This window comes from Oncorhynchus kisutch, linkage group LG1 (assembly GCF_002021735.2).
Source record: "Oncorhynchus kisutch isolate 150728-3 linkage group LG1, Okis_V2, whole genome shotgun sequence".
Classification (NCBI taxonomy): domain Eukaryota; kingdom Metazoa; phylum Chordata; class Actinopteri; order Salmoniformes; family Salmonidae; genus Oncorhynchus; species Oncorhynchus kisutch.
In genome coordinates, this window is record NC_034174.2 from 39,581,891 (window position 1) to 39,609,695 (window position 27,805).

The 27,805-nt window shown below is 41.1% G+C and overlaps 1 protein-coding gene across 2 annotated transcripts in view; it reads left to right on the forward strand.

Annotated features, from left to right (window-relative positions):
- Nucleotides 1–26,356, forward strand: part of LOC109902505 (diacylglycerol kinase alpha) — a 38,387-nt gene extending 12,031 nt beyond the window's left edge. The window contains exons 3-24 of one of the 2 annotated variants that reach the window (XM_020498945.2): nt 3,381–3,457; nt 3,580–3,724; nt 5,522–5,596; nt 5,776–5,825; nt 5,946–6,020; nt 6,994–7,110; nt 7,646–7,763; nt 8,138–8,226; nt 8,464–8,574; nt 8,658–8,756; nt 8,958–9,035; nt 9,478–9,551; nt 9,638–9,712; nt 10,264–10,349; nt 10,449–10,538; nt 10,747–10,907; nt 14,373–14,437; nt 14,575–14,665; nt 21,278–21,464; nt 21,946–22,066; nt 22,163–22,223; nt 25,026–26,356. In XM_020498945.2, the coding sequence (XP_020354534.1) occupies nt 3,381–3,457; nt 3,580–3,724; nt 5,522–5,596; nt 5,776–5,825; nt 5,946–6,020; nt 6,994–7,110; nt 7,646–7,763; nt 8,138–8,226; nt 8,464–8,574; nt 8,658–8,756; nt 8,958–9,035; nt 9,478–9,551; nt 9,638–9,712; nt 10,264–10,349; nt 10,449–10,538; nt 10,747–10,907; nt 14,373–14,437; nt 14,575–14,665; nt 21,278–21,464; nt 21,946–22,066; nt 22,163–22,223; nt 25,026–25,106 (2,126 nt within the window). In that variant the 3' untranslated portion in view covers nt 25,107–26,356. The remainder of the gene's footprint in view (nt 1–3,380; nt 3,458–3,579; nt 3,725–5,521; nt 5,597–5,775; nt 5,826–5,945; nt 6,021–6,993; nt 7,111–7,645; nt 7,764–8,137; nt 8,227–8,463; nt 8,575–8,657; nt 8,757–8,957; nt 9,036–9,477; nt 9,552–9,637; nt 9,713–10,263; nt 10,350–10,448; nt 10,539–10,746; nt 10,908–14,372; nt 14,438–14,574; nt 14,666–21,277; nt 21,465–21,945; nt 22,067–22,162; nt 22,224–25,025) is intronic. The other variant, XM_031823907.1, reaches the window with a different exon arrangement.
- The last annotated feature ends 1,449 nt before the right edge of the window (nt 26,357–27,805 follow it).

Here is a 27,805-nt window from a genome sequence, read left to right on the forward strand (position 1 = left end):
CGCTGCAGCTGTACATAGTCTATTGGTAAATAGCCACCCATTTTCACCTACCTCATCCCCATACTGTTTTTATTTATTTACTTTTCTGCTCTTTTGCACACCATTATCTCTACCTGTACATGACCATCTGATCATTTATCACTCCAGTGTTAATCTGCAAAATTGTAATTATTCGCCTACCTCCTCATGCCTTTTGCACACAATGTATATTGACTTGTTAATTGTTTACTCCATGTGTAACTCTGTGTTGTCTGTTCACACTGCTATGCTTTATCTTGGCCAGGTCGCAGTTGCAAATGAGAACTTGTTCTCAACTAGCCTACCTGGTTAAATAAAGGTGAAATAAAAAATAAAAAATAAAAAAACACAACCAGCCTGAAAACAATGACCAGTAGAAACTGCAGTCATTTTCATTATTCTTAGCAATGATTTAGGAATCCTTGTAAGTATTAGCTAGGTTGCCACTTGTTGTTCAGCTATTGAAATTGAACTTCAGCTCATGAAAATAAATAGCAAGCCAACTACTTAACCCTGTTGCCCATAGCTAACATTATACGATTCAGCTAGCTTCATCTGGCTAGTGAGGCTCGACCGGACCAGGTTATGTGTTATGAAGCTAGCCACAATAAGAATTAGGCACAATAGTGGAATTTGCAGTTTGCCTTCAAAATAAAAGTATGTAATTGACAGTGATGCAAATTAATACAAATAGTAGAATAGTGCCGTACTTTTATTTTGAAGGCTAACTGAAAAGTCCACTATTGTGGCTAATCCTTATTGTGTCTATTTTCACATAGATGGGTCCAACCACCATTAATAAAATAAGAACTGTCTTATAAATTAGGGTAGTTTTAGATGATGACACCTAGCTATACAGCTACTGAAACAGATTATGTCGTGTTATTTGACACGTCAAATAGTGTTATTTGACGTGTATATTTTTTGACACGCAAAGACACAAATGGCGTTCCATAGACATCCTGGTTGAGAATGAACAAATTAACAACGAAACAGCACAGCAAGTAAGTGAAATAAATAGGTTTTGATTAAGTTTTACTGGGAATGGGGGCGTGAATGCCAGCAAAATAACTTTTTGGTCAGTGTGATGTGTCTGTGTGTGTGTGTGTGTGTAACCATTATTTAACTAGTTAAGTTAAGAACAAATTCTTATTTACAATGACGTCCCGGACGACCCTGGGCCAATTGTGCCCCGCCCTATGGGACTCCCAATCACGGCTGGATGTGATCCAGCCTTGATTCAAACCAGGGACTGTAGTGACGCCTCTTGCACTGAGATGCAGTGCCTTAGACCGCTGCATCCATGTGTGTGTGTTAACTATTTAACTGTACTAGAATGCTTAAAAGGCCGCAAAAAATTTAAATATCTTTTATCTGTATCTTTTTTTGTTTGTTGGTAAGGATAATATCAGATATCGGTATCGGCCAAAAGTGTCATATCGGTGTATCACTAATCTCCATTAGCTGTTGCAAAAGAAGCAGCTACTCTTCCTGGGATCCACACAAAACATGAAACATGACATAATACAGAACAATATACAGTTCAAGGACAGAACTACATACATTTTTTGTATGTAGCCTACATATCAATGCGAGGCGTTCTGCCGTGAGGTGTTACTTTCTGTTTTTTTAAACCAGGTTTGCTGTTTATATGAGCAATATGAGCAATATGAGATGGAACGGAGTTCCATGCAATAATGGCTCTATATAATACTGTACACTTTCTTGAATTTGTTCTGGATTTGGGGACAGTGAATAGACCCATGGTGGCATGTCTAGTGGGATAAGTGTGTGTGTCAGAACTGTTGACTATGCAAACAATTTGGGATTTTCAACACCTTAATGTTTCTTATAAAAATAAGTGATGCAGACAGTCTCTCCTCAACTCTTAGCCAAGAAAGACTGGCATGCATAGTATTTATATTCAGCCCTTTGATTACAATGAAGAGCAAAACGTGCCGCTCTGTTCTGGGCCAGCTGCAGCTTAACTAAATCTTTCCTTGCAGCACTGGACCGCACAACTGAACAATAATCAAGATTAGACAAAACTAGAGCATGCAGAACTTGCTTTTTGGAGTGATGTGTCAATAAAGCAGAGCATCTATTTATTACGGACAGACCCATCTTTACAACCATTGAATCGATATGTTTTGACTACGACAGTTTACAATCTAAGGTAACGCCAAGTAAGTCTCCTCAACTTGTTCAACAGCCACACCATAGATTACCAGATTCAGCTGAGGTCTAGAATTTAGGCAATGATTTGTACCAAATACAATGCTCTTAGTTTTAGAGATGTTCAGGACCAGTTTATTACTGGCCACCCATTCCAAAAGAGACCAACTCTTTGTTAAGGGTTTCAGTGACTGTGGTTGCTGATGCCGATATGGTTGAATCATCAACATACATGGACACACATGCTTTATTTAATGCCATGGGCAGGTCATTGGTAAAAATAGAAAAGAGTAGAGGGCCCAGAGAGCTGCCCTGCGGTACACCAAACTTTACATGATTGACATTAGAGAAGCTTCCATTAAAGAAAAACCTTTGAGTTCTATTAGATAGATTGCCATATTGTGGATTCAGAGCTGAGGTTGAAAAGCCATAACACATACACTGCCGGTCAAAAGTTTTTGAACACCTACTCATTCAATGGTTTCTCTTTATTTTTACTAGGTTCTATCATCAAAACTATGAAATAACACATGGATATATTTTATATTTGAGATTCTTCAAATTGCCATGATGACCAAACTTTTCACTGGTACTATATAAAAAAATGAATACTTGGGGAGCATTATACCAGACAGTGTGGATGTACTTTTTGTCCTAAATTATCCTCTCTAATCCAGCATGCACCTTGAACCAGTGTTTTTATGGATGTTCTCATACTACTCAACTAAATCTAGGGGTAATGTTCCAAGAGGGTGAACAGGGAGACTGCATGAAAGGGTACTGCTCCCTTGCCTCACTGGAGTTTCATATAGTCAATCAAATTTAAATCAAATGTATTTTATAAAGCCATTTTTACATCAGCAGTTGTCACAAAGTGCTTTAGAGTTACCCAGCCTAAAAGCTCAAAGAGCCGCACTAGAATGGAACCCAAAAGGCAGAGGTTTATAGATCTTTGAGGGGCATGTATTTTGCCTGTCAGAAGTCCTGTGTATTTGTTTGATTTATATTGCATCTTCTGCTAGTGGTTTACGTACTGCATCTTTGGCCCTGTTGTAAATTGATTTTCAAAGGTGTTGTTGCCAAAATGTACATGTATTTTATATTTTAGACTTTTCTGCCTGTCCCATATCTGGCTTCTTTTATATGCTTGTATCCCGTGTTGACTTTCAGTATTGTCCTCTATGCAGATGGCAGTCTGAGAGTGAAAGATGTGATGAAAGAGTTCCATGCAGGCGGGCGGTTGGTCCAGTACAGATTTGGAGAGGTGAGCTTCAAGAGGGTCCTTTCTAACCATGACCCATCCATCTGCCAGCACCTTATGTTGGCTTGAGATTACACAACACAACCCTTGTTGTCTCTGATGTACTGTTCTGTTTGGAATCTCAGCGAATCGATGCAGTTGGCTTCTCTTTGTTCCTCAAGACCTATCTGGAGGCGGATGACTTCCCTGCTGATTTCTGCCAACGCCTTTTCCACTACTTCCAGAATGCAGAGCGAGATGTTTATATGAGGAGTCCTCCACCCAAAGGGGGTGAGCCCCACCATCCAAACTCTTATATATTATTACTGTGTATGACATACAGTATAATATAATGTATATGATATGTCTTGCTTATGCCTTCAATATCCATCAATTGCTCTTAAAAAGTGACCGCATTGATGTGAACATTCATGAGTTTACGATATGTTATACTTTGATGCATACTGTATTTGGCTCTCTGTTTGATTATGGGTCTAAGTTGATATGATACAGTACATTCAGAAAGTATTCAGACCCCTTGACTTTTTCCACATTTTGTTATGTTAGAGCCTTATTCAAACATTTATGAATTGTTTTTTTACTCATCAATCTGCACATAACAGCCCATAATGACAAAACAAAAACAGGTTTCTAGAACGTAAAAAAATAAAATAAAATGGAAATACAGTATTACATAAGTACTCAGTACTTTTTTGAAGCATATTTGACAGCGATTACAGCCTTGAGTATTCTTGGGGGTGACGCTACAAGCTTGGCACACCTGTATTTGGGGAGTTTCTCCAATTCTTCTCTGCAGATCCTCTCAAGCTCTGTCAGGATGGGTAGTGTTGCTGCACAGCTATTTTCAGGTCTCTCCAGAGATGTTTGACCGGGTTTAAGTCCCAGTTCTGGCTGGGCCACTCATGGACATTCAGACACTTGTCCTGAAGCCACTCCTGCTTGTGATTAGGGTTGGCTGTGTGATTAGGGTTGTTGTCCTATTGGAAGGTGAACCGCAGTATGAAGTCCTGAGCACTCTGGAGCAGGTTTTCATCAAGGATATCTCTGTATTTTGCTCAATTCATTATTCCCTCTGTCCTGACTGTCTCCCAGTCCCGCACCTGAAAAACATCCCCATAGCATAATCCTGCCACCACCATGCTTCACCGTAGGGACGGTGCCAGGTTTCCTCCAGACGTGACGCTTGGCATTCAGGCCATGGAGTTCTATCTTGGTTTCATCAGACCAGAGAATCTCTTTTCTCATCGTCTGAGAGTCCTTTAGGTGCCTTTTGGCAAACTCCAAGCAGGCTGTCATTTGCCTTTTACTGACGAGTGGCTTCTTTCTGGCCACTCTACCATGAAGGCCTGATTGGTGGAGTGCTGCAGAGATGGTTGTCCTTCTGGAGGTCCTCCCATCTCCACAAAGGAACTCTGGTGTTCTGTCAGTGACCATCAGGTTATTGGTCACCTCCCTGACCAAGGCCCTTCTCCCCTGATTGCTCAGTTTGGCCGGGCAGCCTGCTCTAGGAAGAGTCTTGGTGTTCCAAATATCCTCCATTTAAGAATGATGGAGGCCACTGTGTTCTTAGGGACATTTTTTGGTACCCTTCCCCAGATCTGTGCCTCGAAACAATCCTGTCTCGGAGCTCTATGGACAATTCCTTCGATCTTTTGGCTTGATTTTTGCTCTGACATGCACTGTCACCTGTGGGACCTTATATAGACAGTTGTGTGCCTTTCCAAATCATGTCCAATCAATTGAATTTACCACAGGTGGACTCCAATCAAGTTTTTAGAAACATCTCAAGGATGTTCAATGGAAACAGGATGCAACGGAGCTCAATTTCGAGGCTCATAGCAAAGGGTCGGAATACTTATGTAAATAAGGTATCTGTTTTAATTTTTTATACATTTGCAAAAAAAATCGAAACCTGTTTTCGCTTTGTCATTATGGGGTATTATGTGTCATCTATTTTAGAAAAAGTCTGAACGTAACAAAATGTGGAAAAAGTCAAGGGTTCTGAATGCACTTTATATAAGTTCCAATTGCTAAACATCTGAATAAACTCCTGGTTTTGTCTCTCAGGTGGAGTGTACCTCAAAGATGTGTCTTGTTACTTCTCTGTGTTGGAGGAGGGACAGCCGCGAGACAAACTGGAATGTGAGTACTGAGTAGCCTACTGTCTTTTCACCAATGGAATTCTGTGTGATAGTTTGTATTCCATGATGGGTTGATCTTTTAGCTGTTTTCAATTGACCAGAGAGGAGAGATAAGGAGTGAGTGAACACAAGAAGGATATTTTATTGATTTACTCATTTCATCACCTGTTGTGCTTTCAGTTACTTTCAAACTTTATGACAAAGATGGCAACGGTCTCCTGGACAGCTCAGTAAGTGACTGAAATGTACTTGCTGTATTATGAATACATTCTACTCTCATTTTAAATCAAGGTGATGTAGTGAACAGTAGGAGTTGTGAAAGAACAAACTGTGGTTTTACTCTCAATAAGGAAGTGGATCGGATCATCACCCAGATGATGCGTGCGGCAGATTACTTGGGTTGGGACGTGACAGAACTCAGACCGGTAAGACATTCACTTAAATGCCTGTCAACTATCCCTATGGGAATATTCACTGGGTCTTATATTCAAGCAAAACATTCACCTGAGGGGTATACTACAAAGCAGGATCAAGGAGTTGGCTAGCTAACTTGACTAAATATTCCGAAATCATTTTTTTAAAAGATAATCTTGAAATGGGCATGGTCTAATTGACTCAACAACCAAAAAATGCATATCTTAGTTTAGCTTTCTTCATGAATCAGAAAATCAACAGTTAATTCTGTTTTTTTATAATGATGGCTGGCTATAGCTTATTGATCCTGCTTTGTAGTATACCCCTCAGGGTTCAGGGAAGGGTACAACAGTGTTGATGTTGGAATTATTATGCCTTTCTTTTTGATTGACAAGGCAAACATTATTTTCATGGAAAGAATTAGACCACATTAATCTGAATACACACTCTCTCAAATTGTTTTGTCTCACCCCAGTAATCTAGTTAGTGGTCTTGATTGAATTGGGCCCAACACCCCCACCCAGAACCCAGTTACAGTCCTTGTGCAAGTTTCTGGTTGGAGAGTTGTAGTGAATAGCGATGAGAGACTAATGTTAACAGTATTTAGGTACAACATTGCATGTTGCTTACACTTGACATTCCATCAATTCTAATTATCAAAAAAGAGATTATAGAGATTACAGAGATTATCAGATAAGAGATTGCATACTTAATATTTGTCAGGTTAGAGTTTGTTCTGGAAGTGAAATTCTATTTAATCTACCAAATGAACCTGAAGTGATGTCCATACATGGAAATTAAGCTTCCAATGAATTAAGATAAGTGAGTCCAAAATTAGATAAACTGTCATTTGGTTTGAGGGTTGATGTTCTGGTTATAGACTTTGGTTCTATAGGGCTAACACCTGGCAGCAGCGCAGAGAGACTTGTGATTGGTCAGGAACCAGGATCAGTGGGAGTCTAACTACTCCAATTGGTCCATAAGGTGCTGAAGGACATGATGACGGCGATGGATGCTGACAGCAGTGGAGCGGTGACCCTGCAGGAGTGGATCCAGGGAGGGATGAACAACGTGCCCCTGTTGGTGCTGCTGGGACTCAAGGCAAGAAGCACTAACAGCCAGACTCCCACTCATCTGGTTAACTCAATCAGTATACATGATTCAGCACATGACAATAGACTCCTTATGTCTAGAACATTTGCTATGAGCTGTATGGTTCAACTACTGTACATCTCAATAAAGCTTTATTCAATTCCGTTTTGATTATACTTGTAAATGTCACTCCAAAGTTATGGCTTATCTTGTCCCTGTCTTATCCAAAAATCGATATGTTTACTGCCCTCAGACTTTGTTGGCAATATTGTATCAGAAATAAGTCTGCACACATACAAATGGTACTTGTTTGGATTGACGTGCTGTTTACTTTACCATGCTATTAGTCGCTTCAGAGGCACAGCCACGGTGTCTCCCTTACCATGAGCCATGAGTCTACCCTGCTGTTTACATTAGTTGTTAACAAAGACTCTGCCCTTTTTCTCTCTCTCTCTCTCTCTCTGTCTCTCCCTCTCTCTCTCTCTCTCTCTCTCTGTCTCTCCCTCTCTCTCTCCCTCTCTCTCTCTCATCTCTCATCTCTCAGATGGCAGAGAGGGATGGGCAGCACATCTGGAGGATGAAGCACTTCAACAAGCCTGTGTACTGCAACGTGTGTCAGAGCATGCTGCTGGGCCTCAGGAAACAGGGCCTCTGCTGCACCTGTAATAGCTCTATACCATCACAAGGGGGCCCCCTCTGTCTCATATTCATAGATATACTTAGACAGAAGTTCTGAGTAGAGACTGTAGTTCTGTTGTCACTGACTGAAGTGTGGTCCTTGAGAGCTACAGTGTACAGGCCTTAGGGCATGCATGCTTTTGTCCATTCCAACAACTGACACACTTGCTTCAACTAATCAAGTTCTATATAAGTAGTTGATTCTGGTGGGTTAGTGCTGGGTTAGAATAAAAGGGTTGAGTGCAGATCATTTAGTAGGTAATCCATTATCTTGTCTAATGCGAACAACATGCAACAACACAATAACATTTTCAAAGAGAAATGCTTAACAGTGGCCTTGTTCTTCTCTCCCCCTCAGTGTGCAAGTACACTGTCCATGGTCACTGTGCCAACAAGAACCCAGGTCCATGTGCCTGCACCTTTGTTAAATCCAAAAAACAGATTGGGGTGAGCCTTAATAGAGTTCTGTATCACATTTCATTCCAGAATCATGATTTTATACCTGAATAACAGTAAGTTTCATATACTTTTGATTAATCTGCACACCTGATCATAGTCATGTCCTTTTCAAGAGTGTGTATGCAGTCAGCATAATGGAAAACATAAAAGCCTTCACATCTTTCCCTGGTGGCTATAGTGTTCATATGTGTTTGTGGATGTTGTCCCTCTGTCTGTCTGCTCCAGATTCCAGCTCACGGCTGGGTCAGTGCTGACTGTGACTCCAGTAAGTGTCACTTCTGCAACAAGAAGATCAAGACCCTGGCAGGGAAGCATTGCGTGTGGTGCCAACAGATGGTAAGTGTGTGTGCGTTTACATTCTTGGCTGTATGTGTACACATATACTGCCACTAGTCTTTACAATGAATGTCTTGTTTTAGCGCCATGACGACTGTGTCAACTTCGGGTCATCATCGTGCGACTGCGGGTCGCTAAGAGACCATATTCTGCCACCGTGGGCCATATACTCATCCTCCAAGGTCAGCCATTGAACACACGACAATCCCATGACTCCATTCCATAAGAGTTGCAAATGAAGTCACACTGTTTATAGCCATTCAGGCTATGCTTCAGCTAAAAGCAAAAAATGGTGTCAGATTCTTTTGTCACCCAATAATACTACAGTATGTGTCAAATGTGTATATCCCTTGCTATGCTCCTAACGCTCTCTGTTTCTGAAGAAGGATGAAGAAGGAAGGAGTAGTTCCATGGAGGACACTAACCTGGAGGACATCACCCCAGACGGGCACATTCTGCAGGTAGGGTCCTCTTAGTTCCACTGACAGGGACACCGTGCCATCTACTTCACACACACTACTGGCCCTATCCCAGGGCTGCCCAACCCTCTTCCCGGAGATCTACCGCCCTGTGGGTTTTCAGTCCAACCCTAATTTAACACACCTGATTCTACTTATTAGCTGCTTAACAAGACCTTAACTAGCTGAATCAGATACGCTAAATTAGGGTTGGATTGAAAACCTTCCGGACAGTAGATCTCCAGGAAAAGGGTTGGCAGCCCTGCCCTATCCATTAGCATGTGCTTTAACACAAATGTCTGAAAGCCAGTAATGCATTTTTATTTGTTATGGATCTGCTTCTGTCACTCTTATTGACTGCAATTGTATTGTGCTGGCTTCTGCATGGCATGCACACTAGTGCATGCACACGTTCATCTTATCTCCTCCCCATCTTTCTCTGCAGATTGCTCCTATTCCAGACACCCACCCTCTCCTGGTGTTTGTGAACCCAAAGAGTGGAGGGAAGCAGGGGGAGAGGTAAGGGCAGATCAGGACAGACATCATAAAAAAATTCCTAGCCTGCACTAATGTACTCCTGTGAGTGAATGTCATGTATTTTTCAGAGTGCTGAGGAAGTTTCAGTATCTACTGAACCCACGGCAGGTCTACAACCTCTCCAATGGAGGCCCTGGACCAGGGTAACTACACGTGCAGGTTGATCAGGGGTGGGAGGTGGGAAAGTAGACTGTTATGTTATTGTTATGACAACATTAGGTTTCCCTTATGACAGTGGGTATATGGTTTCTTAATATTTTTTTATGAGATATTATATTCATTGGTATTATAAACTTGGTGGGTCGAGCCCTGTATGCTGATTGGCTGACAGCCATGGTATATCAGACCGTATACCACATGTATGACAACATGTATTTTTACTGCTCTAATTACTTTGGTAACCAGTTTATAATAGCAATAAGGCACCTCTGGTTTTGTGGTATATGGCCAATATAGCACGGCTAAGGGCTGTATCCAGGCACTCCACGTTGGGTCGTGCTGAAGAACAGCCCTGAGCCGTGGTATATTGGCTATATACCACACCCCCCCGGGCCTTATTGCTTAATTATAGTATGCTTTTTCTCTATGTGGTTTGGGAAAGGTCACTAAAAGTACTTTGTGACAACTGCTGATGTAAAAAAGGGGCTTTATAAATACTTTGGATTTATTCAATGTGTATGTGTATCCATATCAGACTGCACTTCTTTCGGAACCTTCATGACTACAGGATCCTGGTGTGTGGTGGAGACGGCACAGTCGGCTGGATACTAGACGCTATAGGTGTGGGTTGCTTCCTGTCCCCTCAGAGGTTCATGAACAGTAGTCAAGGTCTCTGGGGTTCTCTAAAGCTGAACAATGGCTGCCTCTGTGTGTTCTCAGACAAAGCTGACCTGCGGGTGTGTCCCCCAGTGGCGGTCCTGCCGCTTGGCACAGGGAACGACCTTGCTCGCTGCCTCCACTGGGGAGGAGGTAAGGGCCGTGTTTAACATAATGGTGTGTGTCCTAAATTGCACCCTATTCTCTATGTAGTGCACTACTTTTGACCAGGACCCATAGGGAATACTTTGCTATTTAGAATGCATCCCATGGCTTTGGTTAAAAGGAAAGTACCCCAAAATAAACGCTAGTCATGTGTTTCTCTTGTGTAAACCCTCTGTGTTCATGGAAAACCCTGCAGGTTACGAGGGCACAGATCTCAGGGAGATTCTGAAGGAGGTCGAGGAGAGCTCGTTGGTTCCTATGGACCGCTGGAGTGTGCAGGTGATTTCAGAGGACCCCCAGGAGATAGGAGACCCTGTGCCCAACGAGATCATCAATAACTATTTCTCTATTGGCGTGGTGAGTGACGACCTTGGGGTCATAGAGCCTGCTGATTGGATAATGTACAGACTCCAACAGTCAATCACCTGTATGTCTCTCTTAACTGCCTTATCCTGCCTGTCAGTTTTGGTAGTTTGTTTGCAGAAATAAGAAGACATGAGCACACTGGTAAGACAAATCACAATCACAGTGACATCTGTGAGTGATGTAGCTTCACTGCCTTCATAAGTATTCAGACCCCTTGACTTTTTCCACATTTTGTTAGGTTATAGGCTTATTCTAAAATTGATTCAATTGTTTTTTCCCCCCTCAATCTACACACAATACCCCATAATGACAAGGCAAAAACAGTTTTTTAGATATTTTTGCTGATTTATTAAAAATGAACTGAAATATCACATTAATTACATAAGTATTCAGACCCTTTACTCAGTACTTTGTTGAAGCAACTTTGGCAGCGATTACACCCTCGATTCTTCTTGAGTATGACGCTACAAGCTTGGCACACCTGTATTTGGGGAGTTTCTCCCATTCTTCTCTGCAGTCCCTCTCAAGCTCTGTCAGGTTAGATGGGGAGCGTCGATGCACAGCTATTTTCAGGTCTCTCCAGAGATGTTCCAACGGGTTCAAGTCCGGGCTCTGGCTGGGTCACACAAGGACATTCAGACACTTGTCCCGAAGCCACTCCTGTGTTGTCTTAGCTGTGTGCTTATGGTCGTTGTCCTGTTGGAAGGTGAACCTTTGCCCCAGTCTGAGGCCCAGAGTGCTCTGGAGCAGGTTTTCATCAAGGATCTCTCTGTACTTTGCTCTGTTCATCTTTGCCTCGATCCTGACTAGTCTCCCAGCACCTGCCGCTGAAAAACATCCCCACAGCATGATGCTGCCACCACCATGCTTCACCGTAGGGATGGTGCCAGGTTTCCTCCAGACGAGACACTTGGCATTCAGGCCAAAGAGTTGAATCTTGGTTTCATCAGATCAGAGAATCATGTTTCTCATGGTCTGAGAGTCTTTAGGTGCCTTTTGGCAAACTCCGAGCAGGCTGTCATGTGCCTTTTACTGAGGAGTGGCTTCCATCTGTCCACTCCACCATAAAGGCCTGATTGGTGGAGTGCTGCAGAGATGGTTGTCCTTCTGGAAGGTTCTCCCATCTCCACAGAGGAACTCTAGAGCTCTTGTCAGAGTGACCATCGGGTTCTTGGTCACCTCCCTGACCAAGGCCCTTCTCCCCTGATTGCTCAGTTTGGCCGGGGGGCCTGCTCTAGGAAGAGTCTTGGTGGTTCCAAACTTATTCAATTTAAGAATGATGGAGGCCACTTCGTTCTTGGGGACCTTCAATTCTGCAGACACTTTTTGGTACCCTTCCCCAGATCTGTGCCTCGGCACAATTCTGTCTCGGAGCTCTACGGAAAATTACTTCGACCTCATTGCTTGTTTTTTGCTCTGACATATACTGTCAACTGTGGGACCTTATATAGACAGGTGTGTGCCTTTCCAAATCATGTCCAATCCATTGAATTTGGACAGGTGGACTCCAATCAAGTTGTAGAAACATCTCAAGGATGATGAATGGAAACAGGATGCACCAGAGCTCAATTTCAAGTCTCATAGCAAAGGGTCTGAATACAGTAGTAGTTGAAGTTTAAAGTCTGCAGTTTACATACACTTAAGTTGGACTCATTAAAATGTGTTTTTCAACCACTCCACAAATTTCTTGTTAACAAACTATAGTTTTGGCAAGTCGGTTGGGACATCTACTTTGTGCATGACACAAGTCATTTTTCCAACAATTGTTTACAGATTCCAGAAAATGATGTCATGGCTTTAGAAGTTTCTGAAAGGCTAATTGACATAATTTGAGTCAATTGGAGGTGTACCTGTGGATGTATTTCAAGGCCTACCTTCAAACTCTGTGCCTCTTTTCATGGGAAAATCAAAAGAAATCAGCCAAGACCTCAAAAAAACTATTGTTGACCTCCACAAGTCTAGTTCATCCTTGGGAGCAATTTCCAAACGCCTGAAGGTACCACGTTCATCTGTACAAACAATAGTACGTAAGTACAAACATCATGGGACCACGCAGCCGTCATACCACTCAGGAATGAGACACGTTCTATCTCCTAGAGATGAACGTACTTTGGTGCAAAAGTACAAATCAATCCCAGAACAACAGCAAAGGATCTTGTGAAGATTCTGGAGGAAACAGGTACAAAAGTATCTATATCTACAGTAAAACAAGTCCTATATCGACATAACCTGAAAGGCCGCTCAGCAAGGAAGAAGCCACTGCTCCAAATCCGCCATAAAAAAGCCAGACTACGGTTTGCAACTGCACATGGGGACAAAGATCGTACTTTTTGGAGAACTGTCCTGTGGTCTGATGAAACAAAAATAGAACTGTTTGGCCATAATGACCATTGTTATGTTTGGAGGAAAAAGGGGGAGGCTTGCAAGCCGAAGAACAACATCCCCACCGTGAAGCACGGGTGGTGGCAGCATCATGTTGTGGGGGTGCTTTGCTGCAAGAGGGACTGGTGCATTTCACAATAGTTGGCATCATGAGTGAGGAAAAGTATGTTGATATATTGAAGCAACATCTCAAGACAAGTTAAAGCTTGGTCGCAAATGGGTCTTCCAAATGGACAATGACCCCAAGCATACTTCCAAAGTTGTGGCAAAATGGCTTAAGGACAACAAAGTCAAGGTATTGGAGTGGCCATCGCAAAGCCCTGACCACAATCCCATAGAAAAGTTGTGGGCAGAACTGAAAAAGCTTGTGCGAGCAAGGAGGCCAACAAACCTGACTCAATTACACCAGCTCTGTCAGGAAGAATGGGTCAAAATTTACCCAACTTATTGTGGGAAGCTTGTGGAAGGCTACCTGCAACGTTTGACCCAAGTTAAACCATTTTAAAAGCAATGCTACCAAATACTAATTGAGTGTATGTAAACATCTGACCCACTGGGAATGTGATTAAATAATTAAAAGCTGAAATAAATCATTCTCTCTTCTATTATTCTGACATTTCACTTTCTTAAAATAAAGTAGTGATCCTAGCTGACCTTAAACGGAAATTCTCCTCGGATTGAATGTCAGCAATTGTGAAAAACTGAGTTTAAATATATTTGGCTATGGTGTATGTAAACTTCAACTGTACATATGTAAATAAGGTATCTGTTTTGATTTTTTTTATACATTTGTAAAAAATATATATATAAAACAAATGTTTTCGCTTTGTCATTATGGGTTATTTTGTGTAGATTGCTGAGATTTTTTTTATTTAATCCATTTTAGAATAAAGCTGTAACATAACAAAATTTGTAAATTGTCAAAGGGTCTGTCTGAATACTTTCCGAAGGCACTGATATGACTGTGATTTTTCTTGTCATTGTGCTCTTCTTTTCTTATTGTTACAAATTGCCCTTTTGTGGTGATAAAGATTTATTGAACACATGTAAATGCTACCATGTGTTAATTGACAGGATGCCTCCATTGCTCACCGCTTTCACTCCATGAGGGAGAAGCACCCTCAGAAGTTCAACAGCAGGTGAGAGTGACTGAAAGGTCAAGGATCAAACAAAGAGTGTTGAGTGCAAAGAGTAAAAAATCTGTTATGGCTGGGTGGGATTTTGTTTATCTCTGAGCACTGACCAAAAACAATGTTCTTTTTGTTTTCACTGCAAGGATGAAGAACAAACTGTGGTATTTTGAGTTTGCCACCTCTGAGACCATCTCTGCCTCCTGCAAGAAGCTAAAGGAGTGTCTCAGCATTGAGGTGAACACTGAAGAGTCTTGAATCCTAGTTATTTTAGTTTGTGGTTAAATGGATCTTACCATAATTTAAGTGTACAGTGTTGTGAAAAAGTATTTGTCCCCTTTCTAATTTTCTCTACTTTTGCATATTTATTGTACTGAATGTTATCAGATCTTCAACCAAAACCTAACCTGAGTGAACAAATAACACTGTTCATATTTCATGAACAAAGTTATGTAAAACCCAATGCCCTTGTGTGAAAAAGTAAGTGCCCCCTTACACTCAATAACTGGTTGTGCCACCTTTAATTTTAAATGTGTTTCTTTTTAGCCAGTTTCATGTAGACTTGATTGTGTGTTTTGGTTCATTGTCTTGTTGCATGACCCAACTGCACTTTAGCTCACAAACAGATGGCCTGACATTCTCCTGTAGAATTATCTGATACAGAGGAGAATTCATGGTTCCTTCCATTAATGCAAGTCTTCCCAGTCCTGAGGCAGCAAAGCATCCCCAAACCATCACACTACCACCACCATGCTTGACTGTTGGTATAAGGTTCTTACTATGGAATGCAGTGTTTGGTTTTCACCAGGCATAATGGGACCCATGTCCACTTGCGACTTTATCATGTAAATCTTGGTGGGGCAAATTCAACATTTTTTTTATGATGCATGCCAGCAAAGCCACGGTTCAAAACTAAACAATACATTAATTCCACTATAATGGCGACAAAGGTTACCCACAAACTGTTAGGCCCTACATAAAGCCACCCCAAAAGCAGAGCTTTCTTTTCAGCACCACGGAGTGAATCCTTACCATCGCTACACCTGGCTATCAGCGGAGCCTTGTCTGGCAGCGAAACAGTTCATTCAGCCTCATTTACTGCCTTTTTAAAAAACACAGCTGAAATGGCTGACTTGCTTAAACAAATGTGGTTTCTACTGACAATTGAGATGTATAAACTATGGCATAAGGGAACAATGAGTGCATAAGAGGCAATCCGTCATTTCGATTAAGACATAAATGAGCGAGCTAGAACGGACGTAGTCAATATAACTATTTGTTCAGCACTTTTGAAATGTACAGCGACAGAATTCAGCACATGGGCCGTTTTTACAGTATTGTCTCTGTACACCAAGTCCGAATCGAAGGATAAATAAAGGGGGAATATAAGCAGACAATGAAAGCTCTTACAATATTCAATGATTACATTTCTCTAAAACAGGTTATAGGCTACATGTGGACCACCAAGTTAGAACAGCAGGCGAAATTAAGAGGGGTAGATAGACCATCTTATTAGGGTGATGCACATAAGCTACTAACATCTTACTACACAACATACACTTAGTATTACTTTCTTAGCTACAGTATACATATCTCCCTGGCATATTTCATCATATATGCAGCAGCATACAAGACATTATTGGACTCACCTTGTTGTGCTGTGCTCACTTGAAAAGGAAGGTGGAGTGGCAGTCCTTCTTGTGGGTAAATTTTGTCATCAAACTTTGTCATCAATGTCTGGCATTCTCTGGATTTATGGTGATTTGAAGACAACTGTGAGGTTGAATCATGACGTCAGTGATCTTCAGGTCGGAGCTCTAGAAAAAGGCCTGGGTTCCAGTTGTCTTGAACTCACTGAAGTATGAGATTTCCGAGTTTCCAGTTCCAAGTCATGCTGGATTGACAACATGGCCAATGTATTCAACCTTTTCTGGCCCATGGTGTTGATTGTGAATGTTTATCCGTTTTAAGCTTGGAAAAGAGACTCTTAAACCCAGACTTGGACCACACACCCTCTCCACTGAATAGCAGGCTATTGATTGCTTTGCAATGCTTGCAGTTGGACACTGATTCCTAAATTTGTGATTTCCAACTTGTTGTGTAATGTTTATGGCTGATGAGCACAGATGTGTTTTATCTATAATTTATCTTCATATGACAAGTATTGAAAAGGATTTGACAGTTGACTATAGACTTGATTAATGATGATGACTGCTTGTCTAGCTAAGATTTTGAAAGTATGATGTTGACATGATCAGTCCAATCAAAGCTACGGTAGATATAACGTTATTTCACGTCATTTTATCTGTGGCCAATGACCTTGAGTCTTCTTGGATGGGTACATCTAATGTAAATCTATGGCAGCACCCAAGGGACTTTAATTTTCGAGCTCTCCCTGTAGATTTTGCGGTGACATCGTGTCCCCATGAGTGACAGAACACTGAGACAATCACGGCGCAACTAGAGAACATTACTAACCCCGACGCTCTGTATTTCCCGCTGGCTGCCCCACCACCATAGAAAGCACTGAGCTAGATAAGGGCAAAATAAATAGCTAAAACAAATATGTACAATACCAGGCAAAAGTTTGGACACACGGACTCGTTCCAGGGTTTTTCTTTATTTTTACTATTTTCTACATTGTAGAATAATAGTGAAGACATCAGAACTATGAAATAACACATATGGAATCATGTAGTAACCAAAAAATATATATAAAAAATATATATAAAAAATATATTTTAGATTTGAGATTCTTCAAAGTAGCCACAGTTTTGCACACTCTTGGCATTCTCTCAACCAGCTTCATGAGGTAGTCATCTGGAATGCATTTCAATTTTACAGTTGTGCCTTGTTAAAACCTCCTATGGCTGAGATCCCGCTAACGGGATTGATATGACAACAGCCAGTGAAAGTGCAGGGCGGCAAATTCAAAACAACAGAAATCCCATAATTAAAATTCCTCAAACATACAAGTATTTCACACCATTTTAAAGATACACTTCTTGTTAATCCCACCACAGTGTCCGATTTCATAGGCTTTACGGCGAAAGCACCACAAACGATTATGTTAGGTCAGAGCCAAGTCACAGAAAAACACAGCCATTTTTACAGCCAAAGAGAGGAGTCACAAAAATCTGAAATAGAGATAGAATGAATCACTAACCTTTGATGATCTTCATCAGATGACACTCATAGGACTTCATGTTACGCAATACATGTATATTTTGTTCGATAACCTTCATATTTATATAAATAAATCTCAGTTTCTCAGTATACATTGGCGCGTTAGTTCCAAAAACATCCGGTGATTTTGCAGAGAGCCACATCCATTTACAGAAATACTCATCATAAATGTTGATGAAAATACAAGTGTTATACATGGAATGGATGTTTTGTAAGGTAACGTTCCTTTTGTTAGCGCGTTTGGTAAACAAATCCAAACTCACGAAGCGCGTTCACTAGGAGCAGACGAAAAGTCAAAAAGTTCCATTACAGTCCGTAGAAACATGTCAAACGAAGTACTGAGTCAATTTTTAGGATGTTATTAACATAAATCTTCAATAATGTTCCTTTGTAGAAATGCAATGGAACGGAGCTCGCTCTCACGTGAACGAGCGTGGCCAGCTCATGGCTCTCTGGCAGACCTCTGACTCATTCCCCTCTCATTCGCCCCCACTTCACAGTAGAAGCATCAAAAAAGGTTCTAAGGACTGTTGACATCTAGTGGAAGCATTAGGAAGTGCAACATGACCAATATCCCACTGAATCTTCAATAGGGAATGAGTTGAAAAATGACCAACCTCAGATTTCCCACTTCCTGGTTGGATTTTTTCTCAGGTTTTTGCCTGCCATATGAGTTCTGTTATACTCACAGACATTATTCAAACAGTTTTAGAAACTTCAGAGTGTTTTCTATTCAAATACACTAATAATATGCATATATTAGCAACTGGGACTGAGTAGCAGGCAGTTTACTCTGGGCACCTCTGGGCACCTTATTCATCCAAGCTACTCAATACTGCCCCCAGCCATAAGAAGTTAAAAGTTAATTTGTGGAATTTCTTTCCTTCTTAATGTGTTTGAGCCAATCAGTTGTGTTGTGACAAAGTAGGAGTGGTATACAGAAGATAAGCAAAGAGAAATGACAGTCCATCATTACTTTAAGACATGAAGTTCAGTTAATCCGGAACATTTTAAGAACTTTGAAAGTTTCTTCAAGTGCAGTCGCAAAAACCATCAAGCACTATGATGAAACTGGCTCTCATGCGAACCGCCACAGGAAAGGAAGACCCATAGTTACCTCTGCTGCAGAGGATAAGTTCATTAGAGTTAACTGCACCTCAGAAATTGCAGCCCAAATAAATGCTTCAGAGTTCAAGTAACAGACACATCTCAACATCAACTTTTCAGAGGAGAATTGCTGCAAAGAAATCACTACTAAAGGACACCAATAAGAAGAAGATACTTGCTTGTCCCGTCATTTGAATCATGTAGTAACCAAAAAAGTATTAAACAAGATTCTTCAAAGTAACCACCTTTGCAGAATCTGGCATTATCTCAATTGTATTTGTAACATGCGCCGAATAGAGTGAAATGCTTACCTACAAGCCCTTCACCAACAATGCAATTTTAAGAAAAACAAGTGTTGAGGAAAAAATAGATAAATAAAAGTAACAAATAATTAAAGAGCAGCAGTAAAATAGCAACTTCACCTTTATTTAACTAGACAAGTCAGTTAAGAACAAATTCTTATTTTCAATGACGGCCTAGGAACAGTGGGTTAACTGCCTGTTCAGGGGCAGAACGACAGATTTGTACCTTGTCAGCTTGGGGGTTTGAACTTGCAACCTTCCGGTTACTAGTCCAACGCTCTAACCACTAGGCTACCCTGCTGCCCTGTATACAGGCGTTAGCGGTAGAGTCGATGTGCGGGGGCACTGGTTAGTCGAAGTAATTGAGGTAATATGTACATGTAGGTAGAGTTAAAGTGACTATGCATAGATAATAAACAGAGTAGCAGCAGCATAAAAGAGGGAGGGCAATGCAAATAGTCTGGGTAGCCATTTGATTAGCTGTTCACGAGTCTTATGGCTTGGGGGTAGAAGCTGTTAAGTAGTCTTTTGGACCTCAACCAGCTTCATGAGGAATGCTTTTCCAACAGTTTAAACACTTGTTGGCTGCTTTTCCTTCACTCTTCGGTCCAACTCATCCCAAACCATCTCAATTGGGTTGAGGTCGGGTGATTTTGGAGGCCAAGTCATCTGATGCAGCACTCCATCACTCTCCTTGGGGAAATAGCCCTTACACAGCCTGGAGGTGTGTTTTGGGTCATTGTCCTGTTGAAAAAAACAAATGCTAGTCCCACTAAGCGCAAACCAGATGGGATGGCGTATTGCTGCAGAATTCTGTGGTAGGCATGCTGGTCAAATCTGCCTTGAATTCAAAATAAATCACTGACAGTTGCACCAGCAAAGCACCCCCACATCTCCTCCTCCATGCTTCGGAGGAACCACACATGCAGAGATCATTTATTTACCTCACCTACCAAACACTGCATTCCACGATTAAGAGCCTCATACCATCAGTCAAGCATGGTGGTGGTAGTGTGATGGTTTGGGAACCTGGAAGACTTGCCTTAATAGACAGAACCATTCATTCTGCTCTGTATCAGAGAATTCTACAGGAGAATGTCAGGCCATCCATCTGTGAGCTGAAGCTGAAGCGCAGCTGAGTTATTTAGCAAAACAATGATCTAAAAAACACACAATCAAGTCTACATGAAAATGGCTAAAAAGCAACACATTTTAAGTTTTGGAATGGTCTGGTCAAAGTCCAGACCTAATCACAATTGAGATTTTGTGGCAGGACTTGAAACGAGCAGTTCATGCTTGAAAACCCACAAATGTCGCTGAGTTAAACCAGTTCTGCATGCAAGAGTTGGCCAAAATACACCCACAGTGGCGTGAGAGACTGATCAACAACTACAGGAAGCATTTGGTTGCTGTCATTATAGCTAAAGGTTGCACAGCCAGTTAATGGATGCGTTTCAAACTCAAAGTAGACAGCCCTTGGCCCTATAAACCCTGAGCCCTATGCTCTTGGGGTAATCCCCGCGGCCATATTTGTAAATAAATTAGAAATTGTGCTACTAATGCACAAATATGTCTAATAAATGTTTAGTTAGCTTTTGGAAATTATAGAAATAAATGTTTTTCCTTCTTCAGAAGTAGCTAGGCAGGCTAACGTTAGTTAGCTAATTAATTTGCTAGCTATCATACAGTAGGCGTATATTAATAATTATATAGTTAATATAAGTAGACATGCAATCATAATCGACTGTAGAGCATATAAATCACCCACAAGCTACCGGTGGCTGAAAACACAATCATCGCGGGATGAACGAGTGAAGAATATCCAAGCAAACACTGTCCATTTAAAAATCATTCCTTCTTCCCTCGCCCCTTGCCCTGCAAGTGTATACTCGTCAGACATCATGATACGTCATCAGAAGTGTCCACTTCATTTGAGGGCTGAGGGGATAGGGTGTGTCTTTTAAGTGTATGGAATGCAGCCATGAGTGTAAGCGGGCAATTACTTTTTCACATGGAAATTGGGTGTTGCATAACTTAGTTAAATAAAATAAGTATCCATTTTTGTAGTTATAGGTGAACTTAGGTGCCTTTTAATATTAGGTTTTAGTTGAATATTTGATAACATTAGAGAAAAATAGAGAAAATCAGAAAGGGGGCAAATGCTTTTTCCCGGCACTGTAGATGGTCTTAGCAATACTTAATTTAGTCTCTTTACCCGTTTGTGACCGTGTCTGTGCGTCCGTCTATCTCTCAGTGCTGTGGGACACCCCTGGACCTGAGCGGTCACTCTCTGGAGGGCCTTGCAGTCATCAACATACCCAGCATGCACGGCGGCTCCAACCTGTGGGGTGAGGCTAAGAAGGCAGACAGAGACAATGTGTCAGAAGAGGAACCGCCTGATGTCGTCACTGACCACGACGTTCTGAAAATGAGCTCACAAGGTACTTTAGGGCATGCTTATCTCATACATTGTTGGAGGTTTATTTAGTTGCCTAGTGATATGAATGTTTACTGTAGCATTGTATGTAATATTGTCACTTTTGCCTTTACACAGACCATATGGTCTTTTTTTGGAGGGCGGCAGGTAGCCTACTGGTTAGAGCGTTGGGCTACTAACAAAAAGGTTGCAAGTTCGAATACTTGACAAGGTGAAAAATCTGTTGATCTGCCCTTGAACAAGGCACTTAACCATATTTGCTGCTGGGTCGCTGTTGATAATGGCAGACTCTGGCCATGACCCCACTCTCCACATACATATTAATACACACTTGTACATGCAAGACATAGGACCTATATAAGCACCCACCAAATGATTATGATATCATTTGTATTACAGTAGCTAAGTCACTGTATGTATGAGAATGAATGTCTGCTTAATGAGCTATTGACAATATATTTTAATGTTTCCTTTTACCCCCACAGACCTAAGTGACAAGCGGATTGAGGTGGTGGGATTGGAGGGGGCGATTGAGATGGGTCAGATCTATTCTGGGCTGAAGAGGGCTGGACACAGACTGGCTCAAACATCACAGATCACTATCAGGTAGACTTAATACAGGCTCTATACACAATTCTTCGGGTGTTATGCCTTTTTAACTTTGGGTATTAAAACGTGTCTCTCTCTCATTGCCTTTCTCAGGACACATAAAGCCTTGCCTATGCAGATTGATGGTGAGCCCTGGATGCAGCCTCCCTGCACTGTAAGTGTTGTTAATATACCCCTTAAGTGAGTTTGGCCGTGGAATTCCTATGACCAATTGAATTAGAAAGTGTGACAACTGGAGGAACATTTATTCTAAAATAAACATTGTTGATGTCCTTATGTTGGCTTGTTAGTTTTAGCAGTGGGCCAAGTCTCTTGACTCAATTTTGTTTCAGAAATACAATGTGATGTACTGGAGATCAGTATTTCCCAACCCTTACCAGACCAGACACATTTCTTTCCTAGCCCTACACTGACGCACCAGACAACTAATCAAGGTCTTGGTGATTCATTAATTCAGCAATTCTTGAAAGACGGACCAATCTCAAATATTCACAAATATTTGTCTTAATTTTAACACAAATGTGAAATATATACAGTTGAAGTCTGAAGTTTACATACACTTAGGTTGGAGTCATTAACTCGTTTTTCAACCACTCCCACACATTTCTTGTTAACAAACTATAGTTTTGGCTAGTCGATAAGGAAATCTACTTTATGACACAAGTAATTTTTCCAACATTTGTTTACAGGAAGATTATTTCACTTATAATTCACTGTTTCACAATTCCAGTGGGTCAGAAGTTTACATACACTAAGTTGACTGTGCCTTTAAACAGCTTGGAAAATTCCAGAAAATGATATCATGGCTTTAGAAGCTTCTGATAGGCTAATTGACATAATTTGAGTCAATTGGTGGTGTACCTGTGGATGTATTTCAAGGCCTACCTTCAAACTCAGTGCCTCAGGGCATCATGGGAAAATCAAAAGAAATCAGCCAAGACCTCAAAAAAAATTGTAGACCTCCACACATCTGGTTCATCATTGGGAGCAATTTCCAAACGCCTGAAGGTACCACGTTCATCTGTACAAACAATAGTACGCAAGTATAAACACCATGGGACCACGCAGCCGTCATACCACTCAGGAAGGAGATGCATTCTGTCTCCTAGAGATTAACATATTTGGTGCGAAAAGTGCAAATCAATCCTAGAACAACAGCAAACGACCTTGTGAAGATGCTGGAGGAAACAGGTACAAAAGTATCTATTTCCACAGTAAACTAAGTCCTATATCGACATAACCTGAAATACCGCTCAGCAAGGAAGAAGCCACTGCTCCAAAACCGCCATAAAAAAGCCAGATTACGGTTTGCAACTACACATGGGGACAAAGATCGTACTAATTGGAGAAATGTCCTCTGGTCTGATAAAACAAAAATAGAACTGTTTGGCCATAATGACCATCGTTATGTTTGGAGGTAAAAGGGGGAAGCTTGCAAGCCGAAGAACACCATCCCAACCGTGAAGCATGGGGGTGGCAGCATCATGTTGTGGGGGTGCTTTGCTGCAGGAAGGACTGGTGCACTTCACAAAATAGATGGCATCATGAGGAAGGGAAATTATGTTGATATATTGAAGCAACATCTCTAGACATCAGTCAGAAAGTTAAAGCTTGGTTGCAAATGGGTCTTCCAAATAGATGTTGACCCCAAGCATACCAAAGTTGTGACAAAATGGCTTAAGGACAACAAAGTCAAGGTATTGGAGTGGCCATCACAAAGCCCTGATCTCAGTCCAATAGAACATGTGTGGGCAGGACTGAAAAAGCTTGTGCGAGCAAGGAGGCCTACAAACCTGACTCAGTTACACCAGCTCTGTCAGGAGGAATGGGCCAAAATTCACCCAACTTATTGTGGGAAGCTTGTGGAAGGCTACAAAAATGTTTGCCTACCACAAGAGGGTATGGGGATAAGGGAAACACTGTTGTAGACTGTGATGACTGTAAAACCTCCTGAATTTTCCACCCTGTGTTCAGATCCACATCACTTTTAGGAGTCACAGTTTTGTGATCAATATTATTTAAAGTTTCAGAGGGCTATTGCAAGAAACGACATAAGATCCTTTTTCAGTTAATATTAATTATTGCCAGTTTATAAAATTTTAAACACATTTTTTGAGAGTTTGAAATTGGGATCCTTTGCTCCGGACAAGAGCATTTCCGGTCGTAGAGGACATGGAAATTAATAATATTGCAAATATTTAAACAATTCCAAAAACAAGTATTTCCCTTATAAAATTCCCTTAAATTAAAATTAATCTCAAATATTGCTATAAAAATAAAAAGTTTCCCTGCCGGATAAGGATTGTCCCGACTTTCAATAATAGTTGAATTACTTCAATCAGGTGTGTCCGTGCAGGGATAGGACAAAAATGTTTGCCTACCACAAGAGGGTATGGGGATAAGGGAAACACTGTTGTAGACTGTGATGACTGTAAAACCTCCTGAATTTTCCACCCTGTGTTCAGATCCACATCACTTTTAGGAGTCACAGTTTTGTGATCAATATTATTTAAAGTTTCAGAGGGCTATTGCAAGAAACGACATAAGATCCTTTTTCAGTTAATATTAATTATTGCCAGTTTATAAAATTTTAAACAAATTTTTTGAGAGTTTGAAATTGGGATCCTTTGCTCCGGACAAGAGCATTTCCGGTCGTAGAGGACATGGAAATTAATAATATTGCAAATATTTAAACAATTCCAAAAACAAGTATTTCCCTTATAAAATTCCCTTAAATTAAAATTAATCTCAAATATTGCTATAAAAATAAAAAGTTTCCCTGCCGGATAAGGATTGTCCCGACTTTCAATAATAGTTGAATTACTTCAATCAGGTGTGTCCGTGCAGGGATAGGACAAAAATGTTTGCCTACCACAAGAGGGTATGGGGATAAGGGAAACACTGTTGTAGACTGTGATGACTGTAAAACCTCCTGAATTTTCCACCCTGTGTTCAGATCCACATCACACACAAGAACCAAGCCAACATGCTGATGGCTGCTCCTGCCAAATCATCAGGCTTCTTCCACCTCAAGTAGAGGAAAGGTGGACTGCAGCACTGAGACTGAAGAGGTCCGGGTGTAGGGTGAAGTTGCCCTTTGACACTGATCTTGGATCAGTTTTTCATTTTCCCCACTAATGGTTAAGGTTTAGATTGGGTGAGTGGATGCTTATCCTAGATCTGTACCTCGGGGAAACTTCACTCAGGAGCAGAGGTCCACTGAAGAACCACTGCCATAAAGGAACCAACATTTGCGTAAAAACATTCTTCATGTCTGAATTTCTTCCTGAAACACTAGTAGCCATTGATTAACATTGATACTCTACTCATTTCCATAACAAAAAACTATCCCAGGCTTGTGTTGATTTGAGTAAGTCCCCTCATGTTAAGCTTTATATTACATTGCTATTACATTTTGTATCTGTTTGTATTAGTTATGTATAATTCCATAGTACTCCATGAGTTTTATTACTTTTATGCCTTATTGTTATGTCTCAGCACAGTAATAGATCTCCTGTTTGTTTATCTGCTTTCTATAGCATTTTCACACAAATGTTTTTGTATCCATATTGATTAACGTGATAGGCCAACAGTCTGTGTCGCTATATAATGCCGTTCACTGTCAAATCTAAGTATGTTTTGCCTACTCAGCAAGTTTCTTGTAGAGGATACAGCTCAGACAGCTGAGGGTATCGTTCGCGTTGCCCGACCTCACTTAAAGGCCCAGTGCAGTCAAATTAGGATTTTTCTGTGTTTTACATATATTTCCACACTATGAGGTTGGAATAATACTGCAAAATTGTGAAAATTATGATAATGCCCTTTTCATGTAAAAGCTGTTCGAAAAGACAGACTGAAATTTCAGGTGGTTTTGATGGGATGCAGTGTTGGCCTGCCTGGTGACATCAGGTAAATTAATTAAAAGACCAATAAGAAAGAGTTCCAAACCTCTGCCAATAACAGCTAGTTTTCTGTTTTCACTCCCTAAGTCTTAGAAAAATTCTTGCTTGAGAAATTGCTCTACCTAAGAAGCTATTTTTGTTTCTTTTTGAGCATTTTGATTGAAAACATTCACAGTTAGGAACTTAATTGTTACCCAGAAATTATTTGATATTGAGATAAAAACAGCTGCATTGGGCCTTTAACACTTTGTCACAAACAGCACTTCCTCATTATCACTAACCTAATCTCTTTGCTTAGTGAGACTGCTTCCAAACCACAACTACTGAGGTGCTGTCCTCAAGAAAAAAAGCTTTTCTCTTTCAAGAAATAAATGTATAGCCTACATTATGTGTATTCATGTATCTACCATGGTAAGAGATCGTTAAAAAAGACAACAATTTCTTATCTCTGCCTGTAACGATGTGCGCTGAGAGTCAGGAAGCAAGTTCAGGGAGTGAGTGTTTTAATAAATAAATGCAACATAAAACAAAACAAGAAACACGAACAACGTGGAACAACGTAAACACTGGAACAGAAACAATAACACCTGGGGAAGGAACCAAAGGGAGTGATATATATAGGGAAGGTTATCAGGGAGGTGATGGAGTCCAGGTGTTTCTGATGACGCGCAGGTGTGCGCTATAACGAGCAGCCTGGTGACCTAGAGGCCAGAGAGGAAGCTCGACGAGCCGGTTGAGGCATGAAAGCCCGTAGAGGCTCCTGGACCCGACGTCATTCCACCTGACAAAAAATAAAAATACACCCCCTGATGCTTCCCTTAGGTGAGGCATTATTCTGTAATGATGTGAGCTGAGAGTCGGGAAGCAAGTTCAGGAAGTGAGTGTTTTAATAAATAAATGCAACATAAAACAAAACAAGAGCCATGAACAACACACAGACTAAACACTGGAGCAGAAACAATAACATTGGAGGAAGGAACCAAAGGGAGTGACATATATAGGGAAGGTTATCAGGGAGGTGATGGAGTCCAGGTGAGTCTGATGACGTGCAGGTGCGCGTAAAGATGGTGACAGGTGTGCGCAAAGATGGTGACAGGTGTGCGCCATAACGAGCAGCCTGGTGACCTAGAGGCCAGAGAGGGATCACACGTGACACTGCCTTTCTCAAGGTCAGTTACCAGAAGGATATCGCTGTATGTGACAGAATGGGGCGGCAGGGTAGCCTAGTGGTTAGAGTGTTGGACTAGTAACCGAACGCTGACAAGGTACAATTCTGTCATTCTGCCCCTGAACAGGCAGTTCCTAGGCTGTCATTGAAAATAAGAATTTGTTCTTAACTGACTTGCCTAGTTAAATAAAGGTTTAAAAAATGTACTTTTAGAAAGGGTGTCAATGGCAGTTGGGCAGCTGTCATAGTGGTGCTGTGTCATACTTAACAGGTTTGTGTTTGTTGGCCATTGGTGTTAATGGCTGTGGGACTCCCAACGGAGCTCAGAGACAGGGCCAAAGTAGGGTGCCATTTGGTACGAAACCCTGGTCTTCAGGAGTTTCCCTAAAATGACTGCAACATTAGAACTACAGTGAACAAAAATTTAAACATGTAAAGTGTTGGTCCCATGTTTCATGAACTGAAATAAAAGATCAGGCATTTTCCATACACACAAAAAGTTTATATCTCTCAAATTTGGTCCCTGTTAGTGTACATTTCTCCTTTGCCAAGGTAATCCATCCACCTGACAGGTGTGGCATATCAAGAAGCTGATGATCATTGCACAGGCGCACCTTGTGCTGGGAACAATAAAAAGGCCACTCTAAAATATGCAGCAGTTTTGTC